Below are 17,562 nucleotides of genomic sequence, written 5' to 3' on the forward strand. Positions count from 1 at the left end.
CACACAGTCAAAGGCTTTGGCATAGTCAGTAAAGCAGAAATAAATGTTTTTCTGGAACTCTCTTGCTTTTTCAATGATCCAGCAGTTGTTGGCAATTTGATCTCTGGTTCCTCTGCCTTTTCTAAAACCAGCTTGAACATCTGCAAATTCCCGGTTCACGTATTGTTGAAGCCTGGCTTGGAGAATATTGAACATTACTAGCGTGTGAGATGAGTGCAATTGTGTGGTAGTTTGAACATTCTTTGGCATTGCTTTTCTTTGGGATTGGAATGAAAACTGACCTTTTCCAGTCCTGTGGCCACTGCTGAGTTTTCCAAATGTGCTGGCATCAGTTTGTTTCAAAAATAAGAACTGTGTAATCTCCCTCTAAGAGAAGTTACTGGGCCTCTCCTCCTACCCACAGCACTACAGAAGAAACAGCAAGTTCAGTTCAGGTTTGGGGGGGGGGCGGGCATCAATGTAACAATCCAGATTTGTTACATTGTTATAGTCAGTCCTTCCAAGAGCCTTCAATATGCTCTCATCTTGGGTAAGACCTATGAGGCACCCTACAAAGGCACAAAAAAGCAGGATAAATTAATAAAATCCTCCAGAGAGACAAGATACTGTTAGACTGACCCACAGAAATCTGTAAAGACGATTTCCAGTGAAATCGTTACTGTGAAACAACCTACTCCTTAGATGAGGCCCAGCTCCCCCTGGGAGGTCCATGGTGGTTGGTGGTAGTCCACTGCTAACCAAGGTGGCAGATCCTGTGGGGAGGCTCAGAATCCTCTCACTCCTTTCTCCTACTCATTGAGTATTTTCTGGTCCTGCTCTGGGAGTTACTAGAGCTATTAAGATAGACTCATTTCAGGTTGAGCTCCCAGGTGCTGATACATGACCCTGGGTCTTAGGAGCCAGCCTCAGGCCTATTATTCATGAATGCACAGGCCTGAGGGGGTGTCCCAGGTGGCACTACTGGTAAAGAACCCACCTGCCAATGCAGAAGACACAAGAGATCCATGGTCGGGAAGATCCCCTGGAAGAGGGCCTGGCAACCCACTCGAGTATTCTTGTCTGGAGAATCCCATGACAAGAAGAGTAGCCTGGCGGGCTACAGTCCATAGGATCGCAAGTTGTTGAACACGGCTGAAGTGACTTAGCACACATTCATGCATAGGCCTGAGGCTCTAATTTCACCCCAGCATGAATGAGTTCCCTCAGTACAGGGTGCTGAAGTCCGATAGGGGAAAGGAAGGTGGTAAACGCAAGAGCAGAAAACTAGGCAGCTCGCACGGGCCAAGGGGCTGCTTTTTTGACACATTTTCCAGGAATTGGCCATTCACAGCCTCCACTGCTATTTCATTAATGGAACTCACACATGTAGCAGTAGTTGTCTGGGGAAGGCTATTAATGCTAACTTTTCCTATGGTCTGCTCTAAAAAGTCATGTAAAGCGTTTTCCTGTTTTCCTTTGGAAAATGTCTACACTACATCCTGACATTTAATCTGCAGCCCTAACGGGGGTGACTAATGTGAGCTGTTGGTTCTTGGCTCCTTCAAAAGTAAGCCAGCTTAATCTAGTAATCTTTTTTAGTCTCACAGGAAAAGGGAAAAAAATGACAATTAAGCAACACAAGCAACTAGTGTGTTTCCCTTAAGCGTTCTTCGTAAAACAAATGTGTATGTATTTTCTTTTTTGAAGTTTTGAAGGTCTGGTTTAAATAAAACATTTAACCCTTTGAAAGTCAGAGCTCTAGTATGCTTTTAAAGCAGTGTATGATTTAGGTGGGGTTTGCTCTGTGGCAGCCGGTATCTTGGCATTCCAGTGTGTATCCAAACCTCTGGTCTACAGGAGGTTGGGAGCAGTTGCACAGAGGGTGGGGTAGACAAAACAAAAAGCAGTGTTTGAGTCGTGCTTGGAAAACACTTTTGGATTCAATGGGAGCCAAAACCATGGGAACTGGCCTACATCCTCAGGGTTTAAAAGAGATCCAAGTAGGCTTACCATGGAGTGGAAATATGAATAGCACCAGACTCCAACTGTGCACTCAGGGTTCTGGTCTCACTTCTAGTGGAAACTAGCAGTGAATTAGCTCAGTTAACGACTCTGGACCTCAGTTTCCTCACACATACACATGAGTGGGTTTCCAAAGGCCTTTCCAGCTCTGACTTTCCATGACACTACATCATTCCAGAAAGGATTATCAGTGTCTGTGTTCTCCTTCACATTTGGTTTCCTAGGCATCTGTAGGTAGGAGGGCTCTAGCTGTTGGTGGCTTGAACTTCAAGGGCTATAGCCAATGTCTCCGATAAGTGAAGGGCGGGGTGGAGATTATAAACGCTCATGACCATGCCAGGACTTCTAAGGATACCCTAGAGTTACAGACTACTTATCCCATACAATTCATGGGGAAGGTTGCAATTTCAGGACCACACTTAGGAAGGAGATTTGTGTAAATATGGGGGTACACTGTAGGAATAGTGGGAAGAGGAAGAGGAAGAACAGGTGATAGCTCCTGTGTGCTGAGCTCTCCAATGACAGCACTGCCTGTACTATCTCACCCCATCCTCTCAAACACTCTGCAGGGGAATATCATTTCAGGAAGGAAACCAAAGCTCAGGGATGTGATGTAGCTGGTTGGAGTGAGTCTTTTGTTTACAACGACTTGGACATTCATGACTGAACAAAAGTGCCTTGCATATCACACCAGAACACCCAGGAGACTTCTACCCATCCGTCCATCCAAAAGTGGGGTGGACAAGATCTCAGAGGGGGCATATCCAAGGGAGTCAGTGAGCTTGTCCCATTTCCCACTTGATAAACTCAGGGTTGCCTGATCTGAAGATCTTTTTACCTGCAAAGTGATATTGCCTCAGTGGCTGAAATGCTGAATTTAGTGAGCTGTTCATTGTGTTTCAGAACTCTTGCTCTGTACATCAAATAGATTTTCAAAGAGAACTAAGGTCAGAAACACGTACTTCTTATTAGGCAAGAAAACCATGACTTTGTATTTATTTGAGAAAGCAATCATACTAAAAAAAAATAAAATAGAACCATAAGCTAGATATCAAAGGCAGGCTGGCCGAGATTACAAAACACATGTCACCTTCACTTCCTGTGTGCTGTTAATGAATCACCATCTTTCCAGTCTCTTTAGAAGTAGGGATTTCTAAAGTTTCCCCTCTTAAAAAAAAAAAAAAAAATTGGGCTATATTTAATTTTTCCCAATGGATTTGTCTTTGTCTTTAAACAGACTCCAGTAATCCCCTCAAGGTCCCAGAGACGTGTGATTCTTTCCAAAGTCTTTGGAGCATGGAAGAAAGTGGGTGTTTGAATAAATTATGTACATTCTCTTGTGGACTATAGTAAATCAGGAGCAGCATGGAAAGCAGTGAGCAGAACTGATTCTTTCAAAGAGAAAGGAAGTTTTCAGATTTCCCTCCTATTCTTGAGAAACATGAGTATTTCTAAACTATTTATCAAACCATATGAAATTACATTTTGTAGGTCAAACATGGCCAGATATTGGCAATTCCTCATGGTTTGGTTTAACATATAAATTAACTCATTTCTCTTGAAGCATCAAAGATATGAATCAAAAGTCTGTAGGTCTCAAACAGACGGATGCTTTGTAAATTTTGTGTTCCCCACCTTCCACCCTAAGCATTTATTCTTGAACCAAAAAGGCAAAAACAAAACTTTAGATGACAGATTGAATGAATTATCCTGTTGATGTTCTAAGATCATGAAAAAGGGCAGATGTTAGAATATAGAGTAAATCCTTATATATTACTCTAAGTTATTTGCAAGGTTCATGTGCAAATGTAACCAAACTTCATCTACTACAAGGAACAAAGTCAAAAAGTACTAATGTGGACTAAGGTTTTAAGCGCTCCAAATCTAAATGCTAGTGGAAAAGGAATTTATGTCAAGTGAAGACCAAATTATTGCTTATTATATTACTATTACATGTACTTGCTGGATTTGGTTTAATATGTCTGGGCTTACGTTCCTAGTCTTGCATGAAGTTTTCTGTAACTTAGCCAAGGTAATTTCTGAGGAGACAGTTAATGAGAAAGACCAAATGGTATAGGATATATTATTAGCATTTAGTTACCAGAGAGGCACAAACTAATCACAGCTAGAACCAGTGCTCAGAATCAGAGAGTTGCAGTAAAGCTATCAGAGGTGCCCCAAAAGGTTCTTCCAGGAAGGATCATCTTTAGGTAATCATTTCCTTCTAGTACAGTCTTCTGTGTAAAGCATCCAATGGTCCTTTTTTTTTCGCCCCCTCTTTTGTGAGAAGCTCCCATTGGTGTGGATTCTGGAACTTCCTCAAGAGCAAGTTAAAGCTAAAGAAAGAGTGCTGTTGCTCAACATCCAGAGTCAAACTTGGTTCCAGGTAATTTCATATTACAGAGTTCACGCTGTGCTAGTAACAGATGCCAGATGAAACTGAAGATGCATGTTAAGTTTTAAAGGATGCCCCAAGGCAAATACTTCCCTTATTCCATGCAGCTTAATTTCTGGTTGGCTAAGAACAGCATTAAAATCAGTCATAGAATTTCCTTGTTTTCTGATTCCTCAGATGAAGAATTTCAGCACACACATTCTCAACCTTTGTATTGAATTAACTTTGGAGACCTATCTGTGCTCATTTCAGCTGTGCTATCAGGCGAGAGCCCGTGCCAAACGACTTCTCCTATCTATACACTTGTCCACTGAGGACAGTATGCAACACTGCAAGAGAGAGGAAGCTCTGGGTTATTTGCGGTGAAGGTACCATCTGGCCTGCGGTATGCCTGCTGTATACTTTTGCTTAAAAACTCAAGTTCAGAGAAACCCTAAGAAGGGAGATTCTTTGAATGTCTCACTTCATCTTGGGTGCTTTAACACGATGGTACTCAAAGCACAGGTGAAGATGAAATCAACAGAGTCTGAGGTCTCTAGGATGATGAGTCCTGGGCATCCTGGTAGTCCTTAGTGTCTACACAGAGATGAACAATGAACTGCCGTGACTATGTCCTTCTGTTTGAGTACCACCTCAAATCGTGAATGGTCAGTTGAACACTCCCGCTTGTTTTGTGTCATAGACTTGACAGCAGTCCCTTGATTTCTTGTAAAAAATGTGCCTGGCTCTCCTTGTGATACTTTCATACAGGTCCCTCTAAGCAAAGCCTCCAGCCCACAAACACAACAGGGGTTGCAGTCTCATAGAACTCACAGCCACAAAGCTACCCCAAAATAAGCTTTATTGCAAGAAAAGTGTCATATTTGATACACAGACCTACGGAAAACAAACAAAACCAAAAGCCGTAAGTTTTTCCTCACAAATACTTGATTACAAATGTACACTGTTTGTTTTGCTTTAGTTTATTAGGAAACAAAACAAAGTCCCGAACTGGATATGACCGGTGACTCATCTTTGGTCAGCTCAGGTGTGAGAGGAACAACCCAGAGCCTGCATGTGCTTTGGCCATTTCACATATGAGGTTTGCTCACTGGTCCAGGGACAGGTTCCTGGATTGAGAAGAATGCGGGGACGTACGCTTACTAGCACGTCCTAGTACAATATCTCTTTAAATGACTAAAAGCAAACTAAACATCAATTCATTGTACAAACATCTTTCATACACAATAGGCTATGATAAAAACGAGACATATGGTGTATAACTACAGTATTAATGAAAATTCTAAAAAAAAAAAAGAAATGGATTAAAAAAAAAAACATATATTCCTTGTCTGTACTGCATGGTTTGTTTGCACATATGGCAATCCTGAAATAGCTTGAATGTAATAAATGCACCATTAATCTAAGACAGCACCAAACACTACAGAACGCCAGGTGTTCCTCGCCGAAGGAACGGCAGTTCTTCAGCTGCCTACAGTACCACAAGTATGCAGCATGCCCTGGGTAAGAATGAGGTGTTGTGGGGAGCACATGTGCCTCCTTGAGGTTATGAGAAGGAAATACAGTACGGTTTGGCCTGCAATGCTACTGGTCTCACAAGCAGTCAAGGTATTTTGCTACAGTGGTTGTGCTTCATCCTCTGTTGCCTGGTGTGTCTGCTGACGTGAAGTATCATCACAGTGAGCTCCTCTGGCTTTGATCTCCTTTATATAGGATCTAATGACACATTGATTACTGCCCATTCAGCTCTGTGAGGCTGCCTTTAAAATAATCAGATGTGTACCAGTTGGATGACTGGCAGAAAACCAAAGGAAACATCTCTTGAATCTACTGAAAAAATTTTTTTTTTTTTAAAAAGCACCTCTAAAAGAAATAGCTCAAATTTATAAATCTAAAGAAAAACGAGTGAGTTTCCCTTTTTGTTTACATAGTTTGTTCATTTCTCCATATATTACTGCATTAAAAATAAATAAACATCTATATTTTTTTAATTAGCAACTATAGCAAAATACCCAAAGTGTTACAGACTGCTAACAGGAAAAAAAAAAAAAAAGCTCACATTATTTTTGTGCATTTAGTGCCATATGCTGATCTCTTGAATATTTAGTTTTTTAATATACTTTAAAGTGAAGTTATATAAAAAATACAGTAACCACGGTTGCCTTTGTACTCAAATCTTTGGCCACACCAGAGTCTACATTATCCCTCCCTGTGAGGGTCAACATTCTGAAGTCTGAGACAGGGAGGAAAGAAACAAAAGTCTTTTTTTTCTTTCCTCTTTAAAACTAGTCATTGATTTCTCAGAGGCTTCTGAAGGCTGGCTGTGCAGGGATTTGAGCCTGGAACCAAGTCTGCAAGGGGTTAATAGAGTTGAATCTGCAGCCTCATTCTGAGAGCCTCCCCCAGCTCCCCTAGGAGGTAGTCATCTTCATTGCTGTCTTCCAGTTTCTTAAGCTCCTTTTTCTTGTAGAGAGGGACGCTAGTGATTTCCAGTGTGTACATGCCAGGCACGAGCTTCCTCTTGGCTGTGTGCAAGTAGCTGAGCCCATTCCTTTGGTGGATGCGGAAGACGCCATCGTCATTCCCCTGGGAGATGACATAGCGGATGTGGTTGTTGAGCGGCTCAATGGCGGGCATGAATTCTACGATGTGCTCCTTCGCACCAAGGCCGGAGACGTTAAACTTCATCATCACCGGGCTGTCCATGTCGACGCTCTCCAGGCTGATCTGTTTAACCTGGAAGAAGAGCAGGAAAACCGTGTGGGAAGAGCTTTGACAGCACAAACCGAGGACTTACAGGAACCGGCCATCAGAGGGGTGCAGCCACAGTGACATACTGTCTCTGCCTGTCTGCTTGCAACTTACCCTCGGCTGGGAGAAAAGGTCACTTCCGCCGAGTGTGCCCTGTAAATCTTTAGGACTGTTCCCGCACCTTGTCCAGGTAAAGTTACAGGGCTGAGCTGATGGGGGGCACTCATATTTCAAGTTTTTTTGGGGGGTTTATGAAATATCATACTTATTAATAAACAAGAGACAATTTAGGAAACAATGGTAATTTTTTTGTTGTTGGAGTTAAAACGAGAAGTGCAGCTGTTTTAACTCTGCTTAGAGGGATCTTCACTCTGAAAGCCCAGGTAGATTTTCTGGCCACAAACCACATGTGAATGTGTTTTCTGGGAGCTGTCAGTGCAGGGGGAGCGAACTCCAGAGTCATCAGGGCTCAGGTTTGAACCAGCTTTGGTTAAAAGCCAATGGGGCAGGGCCCAGATACACCAAGTCTCTCTCTGTCAAATGTACAGGAGGTTTAAGAACGCTATTTCAGTAAGACAGGGGCAAAAAAAATCAATGCTTTGAGTTGGCGCCTGCCAAGAACTTGGGGACCGTGGTACCGAGGTGCCCACTTCAGCATGCAGCCCCCTAGAATCACAACGGGAGGGTTTTACAAGCAGAATTTCTGGATCTGTAGTTTGGCTTACTTAATGAATAGCTCAGTTGCCATATTTAAACATCAGCTAGGTACCTTAATCTATTTAAGGTAAATGTAATGCTGGCCTATGTACGATTATAAAACAGAACCAGAGATTTTGTGGCTAGAGAAGTCTCGTCTTATAAATTTCTGAGGCCCAGAAAACTGAAGCAAGTTGCCCAATGCACCCAGCCAGTTAGTTGCTGACTAGGTGTTTTGATGGGGAATTCTGCAGTGGCACTAACTGATGAGATGGTCTGCCTGATCTCTGGGGGAAAACACCTCCAGATACTGGGTATTATTTGGAGAACGGGCATCAATGTTTATGCCAGGCACCGTTTCAGAAGCTTCACAGTAATCGCTCCATTAATCTTCTTGCCAGCCTTTGGAGGTAAATATTTTTATTCCCATTTTAACAGGTGAAGAAATTGAGGTAGAGAGAGGCTAAGTAAATACGCTCTGTGTAACATGGGTAGTAAGTACAGAGGGTCAGGGAATAAATTCAAAACCAAGAATCTGTGGCCGACCCATTTAACCACTGTGCTAAATACTACAAACAGAAAGAAATAGCAGCAGCAGCAGCAGCAGGCAATTCAGATTTTCAGCTTCTTACAAAATACAAGTTATCTGGAGATAAAACTTTTACGGAAGCAACACCTATCTTATAAATGTCACAAAATGTGACACGTGGTTGGCTTACCTACTGAAAATTAAGATCAGCCTAGTATAATATATATGTATACAACAGAACTGGACAGATTCACAATAATTTCATTTTTTGAATCATTTCAAAGTAGTTATTTCCCGGAAGGACATCTTATTACCTCCTGGCACAAGTCAAAAATGCCAACATGTGGTCTGAAACTATGAATCTTAAAGCCCCCCAGGCCTTTCTGAATTAAAAACACCACTAATTTTAACCTACTTGTCTCTGCCATAGTTTGTACATTAACTAAGCTGATGAATTTCACGAGGTGGAGGTTTAGCTCCACTGAGGCTGAAACCTACATAAACGTTTACTGGAAAAAATCTGGTGACAAAATAAAGTGAAGTTACTCACAGCAATGTGTTTGGGTTCATGAATACTTCTCTTCTGTCTGTTGTCTTTCTTAGAGTAGCCGTTGATTTTGCACTCATAACACGCTTCCGGGGACAGAGCATTCTCTTCGTCTACTTCTGTATCCATCGATAGGTACTGCCCTTTGTTAAATCCCATTCCTGAGACGCAGTGGCTATTTGCAACAAGATGCAAATTGATGTTAGACTTCATCATAACTCTATTGTTTTCCAGAGGTAGAGCAGAGGTTTTTCCAAAATAAGAAACCCACAAAGCAAACCCTAAGATCATAAACATAAAAACCTAATAGACTTGGTAACTTTACTTCAGCACTTAATGCATGAGATTCTCCTTTATTTTAAACAGCAAAATTCTTCCAAGAGTGAGCCCCAAGTTTCCCCAATTTTCAATCCTGATTAGACTGAAGCACTCTGTGTAGTTAAATCAAGATGGTAAAAGTCAAGTATGAATTTTCAGTGTTAGAAGTTCTGTTGATTCCAAAACCTGAAGCCTACATCTGCTGCTTACCAACTGAGCTTGCTGAACTCCTATTTTGATTAATGAAAGAGTTAGCGAGCTGACACTAAATGACCCTTGTCTACACCAAGATTTCTGTTTCAAGTATTATTATGTACCCACGGTGGACATATTAGTCCAACAACCCTCAGTGTCTGACTCACACACTGTTCCTTCTGGGGAAGATGACTCCTAAATTCCCATCTTCTGGGCTGTGGAGTGCTGGCTTCTGTGAAGGAGGGAGGCAGGTGGCCAGCACCTCAGCTGATAGGACTTGAGACGGCTGCACTTGGGAAAGGGGACTAGCTGAAGGGACCCAGCCTTGTGGAGACAGTGTCACACCAACCAGGCATGTCCTCTCTGTGCAGCAAAAGGCCAGATGAGCAAAGAGAGGGACAGCTCCTTCCTCATGGAGCACAGGGCTGTGCTTAATCATTCAGTCGTGTTCCACTCTTTGTGACCCCATGGACTATAGCCTGCCAGGCTCCTCTGTCCATGGGATTCTCCAGGCAAGAATACCGGAGTGGGTTGCTTTGCCCTCCTCCAGGAGAGCTTTCTGACTCCGGGATTGAATCCTCATCTCCTGCATTGCAGGCGGATTCTTTACCCACTGAGCCATCTGAGCCACTAGCACAGGGCTAGTACCTGCCAAAATTCATGTAAGAAACTGGGCGAAGCCATTTCCATTTGTATCTCTTAGCCCAGGTGTCTTTGATAACACAGGAGCCATAGTATCTTTAAACATCTGCTGTCTCTGACCTTAAGGGATTTATTCAGGCCATTGTAAAACACCAGAGAATGATACCCATATACAAGTTCGAGTTCAATGCTCACCACAAAGCAGGGAATCCACATGCCTTCCTGGAGCTTCTTCCTCCCATACCTAAATGCTCTGATCAATGCTTTTCCCTAGCCAGCTTTTAATCGCCATTTACCTTCCCCCAGTGCCAGGTGGCCAGGCACTGGACCCTGCTCACTTTCCCATGTGTGGGGGAGGTGGAGGGTCTTACCCCTGTCCCACTCTGTAGTACCCAGGTGGGCAGCCGCAGAGGTAGCCCCCTTCTGTGTTGGAGCAGCCGTAATTGCATGGGTTCTTGGAAGATGAGCACTCATTCACGTCGTGGCAGGCACTGGAGAACTGGTCGAAGGAGAACCCGGAGGGGCAGGCGCACTTGTAGCTTCCCAGGGTGTTATAGCAGGAAGCAGAGCCACAGGCATTGGGATTGGAGCATTCATTCTCGTCTGAGAACATAAAGCAAGAGACTTTTACAAGTGGAGGGGAGGGCAGTGGGGCAAAGAAGAGCCCCAGTATCAAATATCTATGATTTTACAGGGGAAGTAGCTTTAGAACCATATTTTAAAATGTTTACCATGATGGTTGATTTGCAAAGCATATGATATTAAAAAAAAACAAAAACAAGACCTGACAGATTCCCCTAAAATTATGGCTTAAACAAAAGCTTCCCTATGCTTTTATATTCTGTTTGTACTAGGTTTTCCTGAATACTCTGGCAGCCTTTGGGCACAGATATTTGCAGTCTGACTACTGAGTAACTCTTCTAATTACTTTTCAGAAGGTTACTTCAAAAGTCTATGCCTCAGACAGACTCACAAGGACAGAAAGTAGATGAGTAGTTGCCAGGAGTTGTGGGGAGGGAGAAATGGAGAATGACTTCTAAGGGGTATTGAGCTTCTTTTCGGGGTGGAGATGTTGTGTTGCTGATGGTGGTACACTGCTGTAAGAATATACTTAAAACCACTGAACTGGACATTTTAAAAGCTGAATTTTATGGTATGTGAATTATATTTCAATTTTTAAAAAGCCTCAATTTATATCTGTATTTTTTATCCATTCTCCTAGCAATTTCCAAAGCATTCATTATATACATGGAGAGAAAAGTATATTAAAAAATCGAAATATCCTAAATGAAAATAACTGAGATAAACATTAATTGAACCTCATACACTTTTAACTACTTGAGAACCTATCATGTACATACTTTGCCTTCTGATGTGAGTCTGCACCAAGCCATCAGCTGACATGGGTTTTACTTTTAATGACTGACGCTACACAATAAATGCCTGACAGTAAAATAATTTCAGGTTAATACTTTCAGCTACTCTTATCATTTTTACAAAATCAAAGTTTGACTGTGCTTTTAACTTTGGAGATGACAATTTTGCTCTTAACTGTCTGGTTGATACCTAGTCTGCAGCTTGACCCCTGTGGGCTTCATCATCATCCCAATTTCACCCTGGGCACCAGTCATGTCTGGTCCATGGAATTCTTTCAGATTCTTGTGACTGTACTACAGCGTAGTGTTTTTACCAAATACATGACAAGTCCGTGTTTCAGCTCACGTGGGGAAACAGGCCCATTTGCAATTAGGTGTGCCCTTGGGACACAGCAGTTAGAGCCAAGTGCTTATCTGCAGTAGCTCAGGGAGATTATGGAGGATGCACATGGAGTCTCGCTGGAAAGGCCTCTCACACAGGAAATTATACTTCATTAACTACGGTACAGAGGTTGTTGAAAAGGCCAAAATTATTAGGCACATTTCTGTCTCATGAGTACAGTTTAGGAATTAAACCAAACTGCCAAATACAGCATTCTTAATCACTGGATATGAATTACCATATGATTACCTAATATGGACAAATTCTCAGCCTTCATTTCACAGGAAGAAAGTATATGAATAAATTCTTAATAAGTAAGCTTGCTGTTGTTGCTCAGTTGCTAAGTCGTGTCCAACTCTTTGCAACCCCATGGATTGTAGCTGCCAGGTTCCTCTGTCCATGGGGTTCTCCCAGCAAGAATACTGGAGTGGGCTGCCATTTCCTCCTCCAGGGGATCTTCCCAGACCAGGGATCAAACCTGCTACTTATGACATAAATATAACTACTATTTTATTTCTGTATATCAAAGACTTGGAATTCTGCCTCAAAGGTTCATCTGCTTTTATAATTAAATCTGACACTAGTTTTATATGTGGTGTTTCTCTCCTGATACAGAATGTGAGTTAGGTTATAGTCTAACAAAATGATCCTGCCATGAGCATAGTATTAGATATTGTGTTAAAGTGGAAAAATTACCAAGAAAGGCAATTAATTGAATAAACTGCATTTAAAGATACCACTGACAAGAACATTTTTATATAGTTAAAACTTCTGGAGGCACCATGACAGATGTCATATTTATATCCTATAAATGTATGCCATAGCATAATTTTATAGGCGTAGGTAATCTGACTTTGAAAATATGTTCCGGTTTGAAACATACTTTGAGCTGACTCAAGTCTCACTAAACCATGTTCAAATTATTTTGAAAAGAACATACAAGGAACTAGAGGTTGCTAACACCAAGTAAACCAAAGCTTCATATATTAAGATGTAATCATATTCAGGAGAAGGCAATGGCACCCCACTCCAGTACTCTTGCCTGGAAAACCCCATGGATGAAGGAGCCTGGTAGGCTGCAGTCCATGGGATCGCTGAGTGTCGGACACGACTGAGCGACTTCACTTTCACTTTTCACTTTCATGCATTGGAGAAGGAAATGGCAACCCACTGCAGTGTTCTTGCCTGGAGAATCCCAGGGACGGGGGAGCCTGGTGGGCTGCCGTCTATGGGGTCGCACAGAGTCGGACACGACTGAAGTGACTTAGCAGTTAGCAATCATATTCAAATGTTAGTAATATTATCTTATTTTCAATTTAGAATAATTATAATGCTTGCATATTACTTAGGAACACATGGGAATGTTCCTAAATCTGTACAATCTATGTATCAGAATGTTATATGTGTTCTGTGGTACCTGGCTGAACACTTCTTAAAGTATCCATTTGAATTTAAAACGTTTTCAGTACTAACACTTCAAAAGCTGTCATTTTTCTTACACTGGCAGCAGTATTAACATCATTGCAGGGTTATAACTTACTATTACTTAAATTATCTGATGCACTGTTTGTGCCCATTTACAAGGGGACCCCAGTTACATCTGTCTGAGATACTTCATGGGATATTCCTTCTTCAATCATATGAATAACAAGATATTCATACTCATAGTGACAGATAAAAATGATTTGTGGCCTTTTGATTTGCATTTTGTTATAATGTTGCTATTTTGCTAACTTGTTGCTTTTATTAGTTCCTGATGGTTGTTTGATTCTATTACTGAAATATATTTGAGTTATAGTTCTAATGTTCTGTGAGTTCAAAATTGCAAGAGAGTTAGATTTTATTAGTGATGAGCTGGATTGCTCAACCCCGCAAAGAAAAATTTCTAATCTTTCAAAATAAATCCCTGCTTTGTCTTGCTTATCCAGAGGCTTGCTGCTTAGAGGTGCCCATTTTAGCAGAGCAAGCTAACATTTATTCTTACAGTTGGGGTATCTGCTTATGTATCTTCAGTTTTTAATTCATCTCTGAAACCACATATCCCTCTGTCGATGGGGGTCTCTGCTGATTAGAAGGCCCACTGGCTTCTGGCTGGATCCAAGTGTGAATTGCTCTGGGGTGACTGCCTTGCTTAAGTGACTACTCCAAGGATCCCACCAAGAATGACTTGGGTACACCACACAGCCCTGACTTTAAGTCAGACCATATTCAGTGAAGACCTGTGTGTCTATTTTCACACTTAAATGCTTACAGGCAGAAATTCCAGGAAACTTAAAAACTCAGAAATTGAGTTGATCCTCCATGCACATTCCAATTTCTACTTATGATTACTTTAAAAACAAGAATTTTATTTAAACTGATACATGTGAAGTATTACAGATCATTCTTCTGCTTTAAGTTCTGTAGAAGTAACCAAGAAGTCCATGGTATTAACTGAATAGAGGGGTGGGCCTCGCATTTTATGAACAACACAATATAATAAAAATCATTTTGAACTCTTATAATAGTTACCTAAAAAAGTACCATTTCCTATGTTCTGAAGAGTGTCCCTACACTTTATCTGTTTATGAATCAATAAATTGGGGCATAATAACTTCTGCAACATTTTTTTTTCTATGAAGAGAAAAGAAGTAAACTGAACTTATAAAGTCATTTGATCGACAGCCTAAGTCATCATTTTGATAATCCTTTCAAACTCTATCCATAACTTCCAGATCATCACTGGTTTTCGCATTTCCCCCATGAGTGTGTGTTCCTGGTGTGGCTAAGCATCTGTCTTTGGCCTGGCACAAAGCCACAGCAGAGCTGCACCAACTTTCAGAGTTGCTTTCCCACCTCTGAAATTTGTCTTGATTTTCTCAATTCACTAAACTGTCATTAGAAATTTCTTTTGAGAAGATCACCACGGATAAAATCAAATTAATTCACTTAGTGGCTCCCTGAGAGTAAAATACTTGAAATACACGTGGGGTAATTTCAATCACTACAGAGAAACAGGAAGCAACCTGCTGTTTCTCAGCAGGCCCACTGTTCCCCCTTCTGCTCAAGCTGTGCCCCATCTACTGTCACACTGTGTACGATGCCCGTCTAGGAAGGGCATTCAATGGAGCCAAGAAATTAGGCATATGCTAAGTCAGCTGGCTATTCAAGTAGAGAGTAATGTTCTCTTCGATCAAACTCTCCTTAAGAGAATTGCCATGACTCTATCAGTGCAAGAAAGACAGTTGAGTGTCTACAGATTTTATTTTACAAACACTTTTTTTGTCTGGCGTTTTCAACAGAATTTGGTCTAACTAGTTACTTTTTCTACCTTAAAATTCGTTATACCCCCTTCATTAAATATGTGACTGGAGAGCACAGACGAATGGTGCTCATTAATTTGATCTGATTCCTGTTAGATTTATATGAGCAGATAGATGGGTAACCCTTCAACCCCAAATCTAAAGTCACTAAATTACTGATTAAAAAAAAAAGTCTTTGACCTTAGCAAGTGAAGATGATATGAGTCTTGACATCATCTTCAGGAACTTAAAATTATCAGCTAGCAGAAAATTAAAATTATCAAAGCTCTAACTGAGTTACCTTTTAGGTACTTAACATTTTAAAGTACATTATGTATATTTTCAAATACACACAAGTATACAAAGTAGCTTAATAGATTCCCATGCATCAGTCCTAAGTACTGGTTATTTAAGTTCTAGGGTTTAAAGGCTACACTGAAAATGACCATCTTTATTGCTCATTTGTTTTACTAAAAGATAGTTTAAGGCAAGAAAAGCAGATGCCATGTAACAAGCGCGTGCTCACCAACACACTGATTCCACTGGTAATGCTGAATATACCCTTGCGGGCAGCCACACCTGTAGCCTCCCAGGATGTTCTGGCAGCCATGCTGGCACCTATGGTTTCCATCACATTCATCAACATCTGTAAAAACAAGCCCGGCAAGATTTTCATCACCTTTCTTCTATTATTCTTAAATGTACTCCAAACACAACACGGGGTAACTATATCAGAGGAACAAACAAACAAGACACACTGAGGGGCTGTGATTTTTTCCAAGTCACATGGTTATTAAGTCAGTGGTGGTACAGTGAATGGCTCTGAGATAAAAAACCACATCATTCTTATGCTATCCACCAGCCATGCCACGTCAGTGCTCTAAATAATATCTTAATTTCAGCAAATCAGCCATAGCAACCACAAATGTTGTGCATTTTGGATGGATTAACTACATATGGTATGATTTATTTGGTAAATGATATAAATATATTTGCATCACATATTCCAGTAAGTTCAAAAGTGATTGACATGTTAATTCTCATTTTCGGGAAAATACAAGCATTACAGAAATACCTAAAGAATTATAATGGTTGGGAATGCAAAAAATTTTATTACTATTTGAGATTAATTAGATGCAAGTTTAAAGTATTTAAATACATTATTTTTAGACATGATATAGTATTATGACACATATGGAATAATTTCTTTGTTCATACATGCATACTCTTCTGGAATGACAACTGAGGCTTTGAAATTTACCCATAAAAAGAGAAATGAAATTGGCATGTCTGATATGTGTGTAACAAATTTTATATGGATAATTAATAAATTGTATCTTATGTAGATAGTCACAAGCTGAACTCACACATGGCAACCAGCTGTAGGCTCAGAATACTTTCAAAGTCTCAATGACTTCAAATACAAAATATTAAAATAGAAATTTTTCAGTTGAATTTTTTTTGGTTGAAGATTAGATACATGTAAAAGTCCTGTAGTTCTCAGACTATATTAAAACCTGTAAATATATTTCTAGAGTTCAAAATCATGTATTCGTAAGAATAATTAATTCAAGGGTGACTAAAATCAATAAAGATGTAAATTGCACTAGTATATAAAAATATAAAGGGGAAGTACATGCTCTCAGAACCTCTGGCATGAGTATTTTGTAAAAGCTACCAATCGTAGTATATTTATCTCATATTCTAGAACTTGTAATCAAAATACTGAAGAACAGTATTTTATTGGCCACAGGAAAATTCTTATTTTATTCCCACTTAAATTTTCCCTTGGATTTAACAGGAAATATCTATTGTGATGAAGACTTTATAGGAAACACTCTTTATAGAAAAGACAGGGAACTGGGACTCTCAGACAAATAAAACCACCATCAGTTTTCCCCAGCGCTTTCTGTTCATCTGCCCAGTTCCCTACAACTTGTTCTTTGTCTTACACTTAACATTTATACATTTTACATTCAAGTATCATGGAACAGACATCAGACTTTTTTCTGGTTTACTCATATACTACTGCAGCTAAATTAGGTACAGGAATTCGTTTTCTTTTTTTTTTTCTCTAATTTTATTTTATTTTTAAACTTTACATAATTGTATTAGTTTTGCCAAATATCAAAATGAATCCGCCACAGGTATACATGTGTTCCCCATCCCGAACCCTCCTCCCTCCTCCCTCCCCATACCATCCCTCTGGGCCGTCCCAGTGCACCAGCCCCAAGCATCCAGCATCATGCATCGAACCTGGACTGGCAACTCGTTTCCTACATGATATTTTACATGTTTCATTGCCATTCTCCCAAATCTTCCCACCCTCTCCCTCTCCCACAGAGTCCATAAGACTGTTCTATACATCAGTGTCTCTTTTGCTGTCTCGTACACCGGGTTATTGTTACCATCTTTCTAAATTCCATATATACTGTGTTAGTATACTGTA

General features: G+C 40.6%; 1 protein-coding gene across 1 annotated transcript in view; it reads right to left on the reverse strand.

Moving 5' to 3' along the window:
- Positions 1–6,757: 6,757 nt before the first annotated feature.
- FBN2 (fibrillin 2) overlaps positions 6,758–17,562 on the reverse strand; it is a 223,808-nt gene continuing 213,003 nt past the window's right edge. Inside the window, exons 62-65 of the mRNA XM_010846349.1 lie at positions 15,640–15,759; positions 10,446–10,677; positions 8,923–9,094; positions 6,758–7,132 (exon numbers count right to left, since the gene is read on the reverse strand). Of these exons, the coding sequence (XP_010844651.1) occupies positions 6,758–7,132; positions 8,923–9,094; positions 10,446–10,677; positions 15,640–15,759 (899 nt within the window). The remainder of the gene's footprint in view (positions 7,133–8,922; positions 9,095–10,445; positions 10,678–15,639; positions 15,760–17,562) is intronic.

Source organism: Bison bison, unplaced genomic scaffold (genome assembly GCF_000754665.1).
Source record: "Bison bison bison isolate TAMUID 2011002044 unplaced genomic scaffold, Bison_UMD1.0 scf7180017864235, whole genome shotgun sequence".
Lineage (NCBI taxonomy): Eukaryota > Metazoa > Chordata > Mammalia > Artiodactyla > Bovidae > Bison > Bison bison.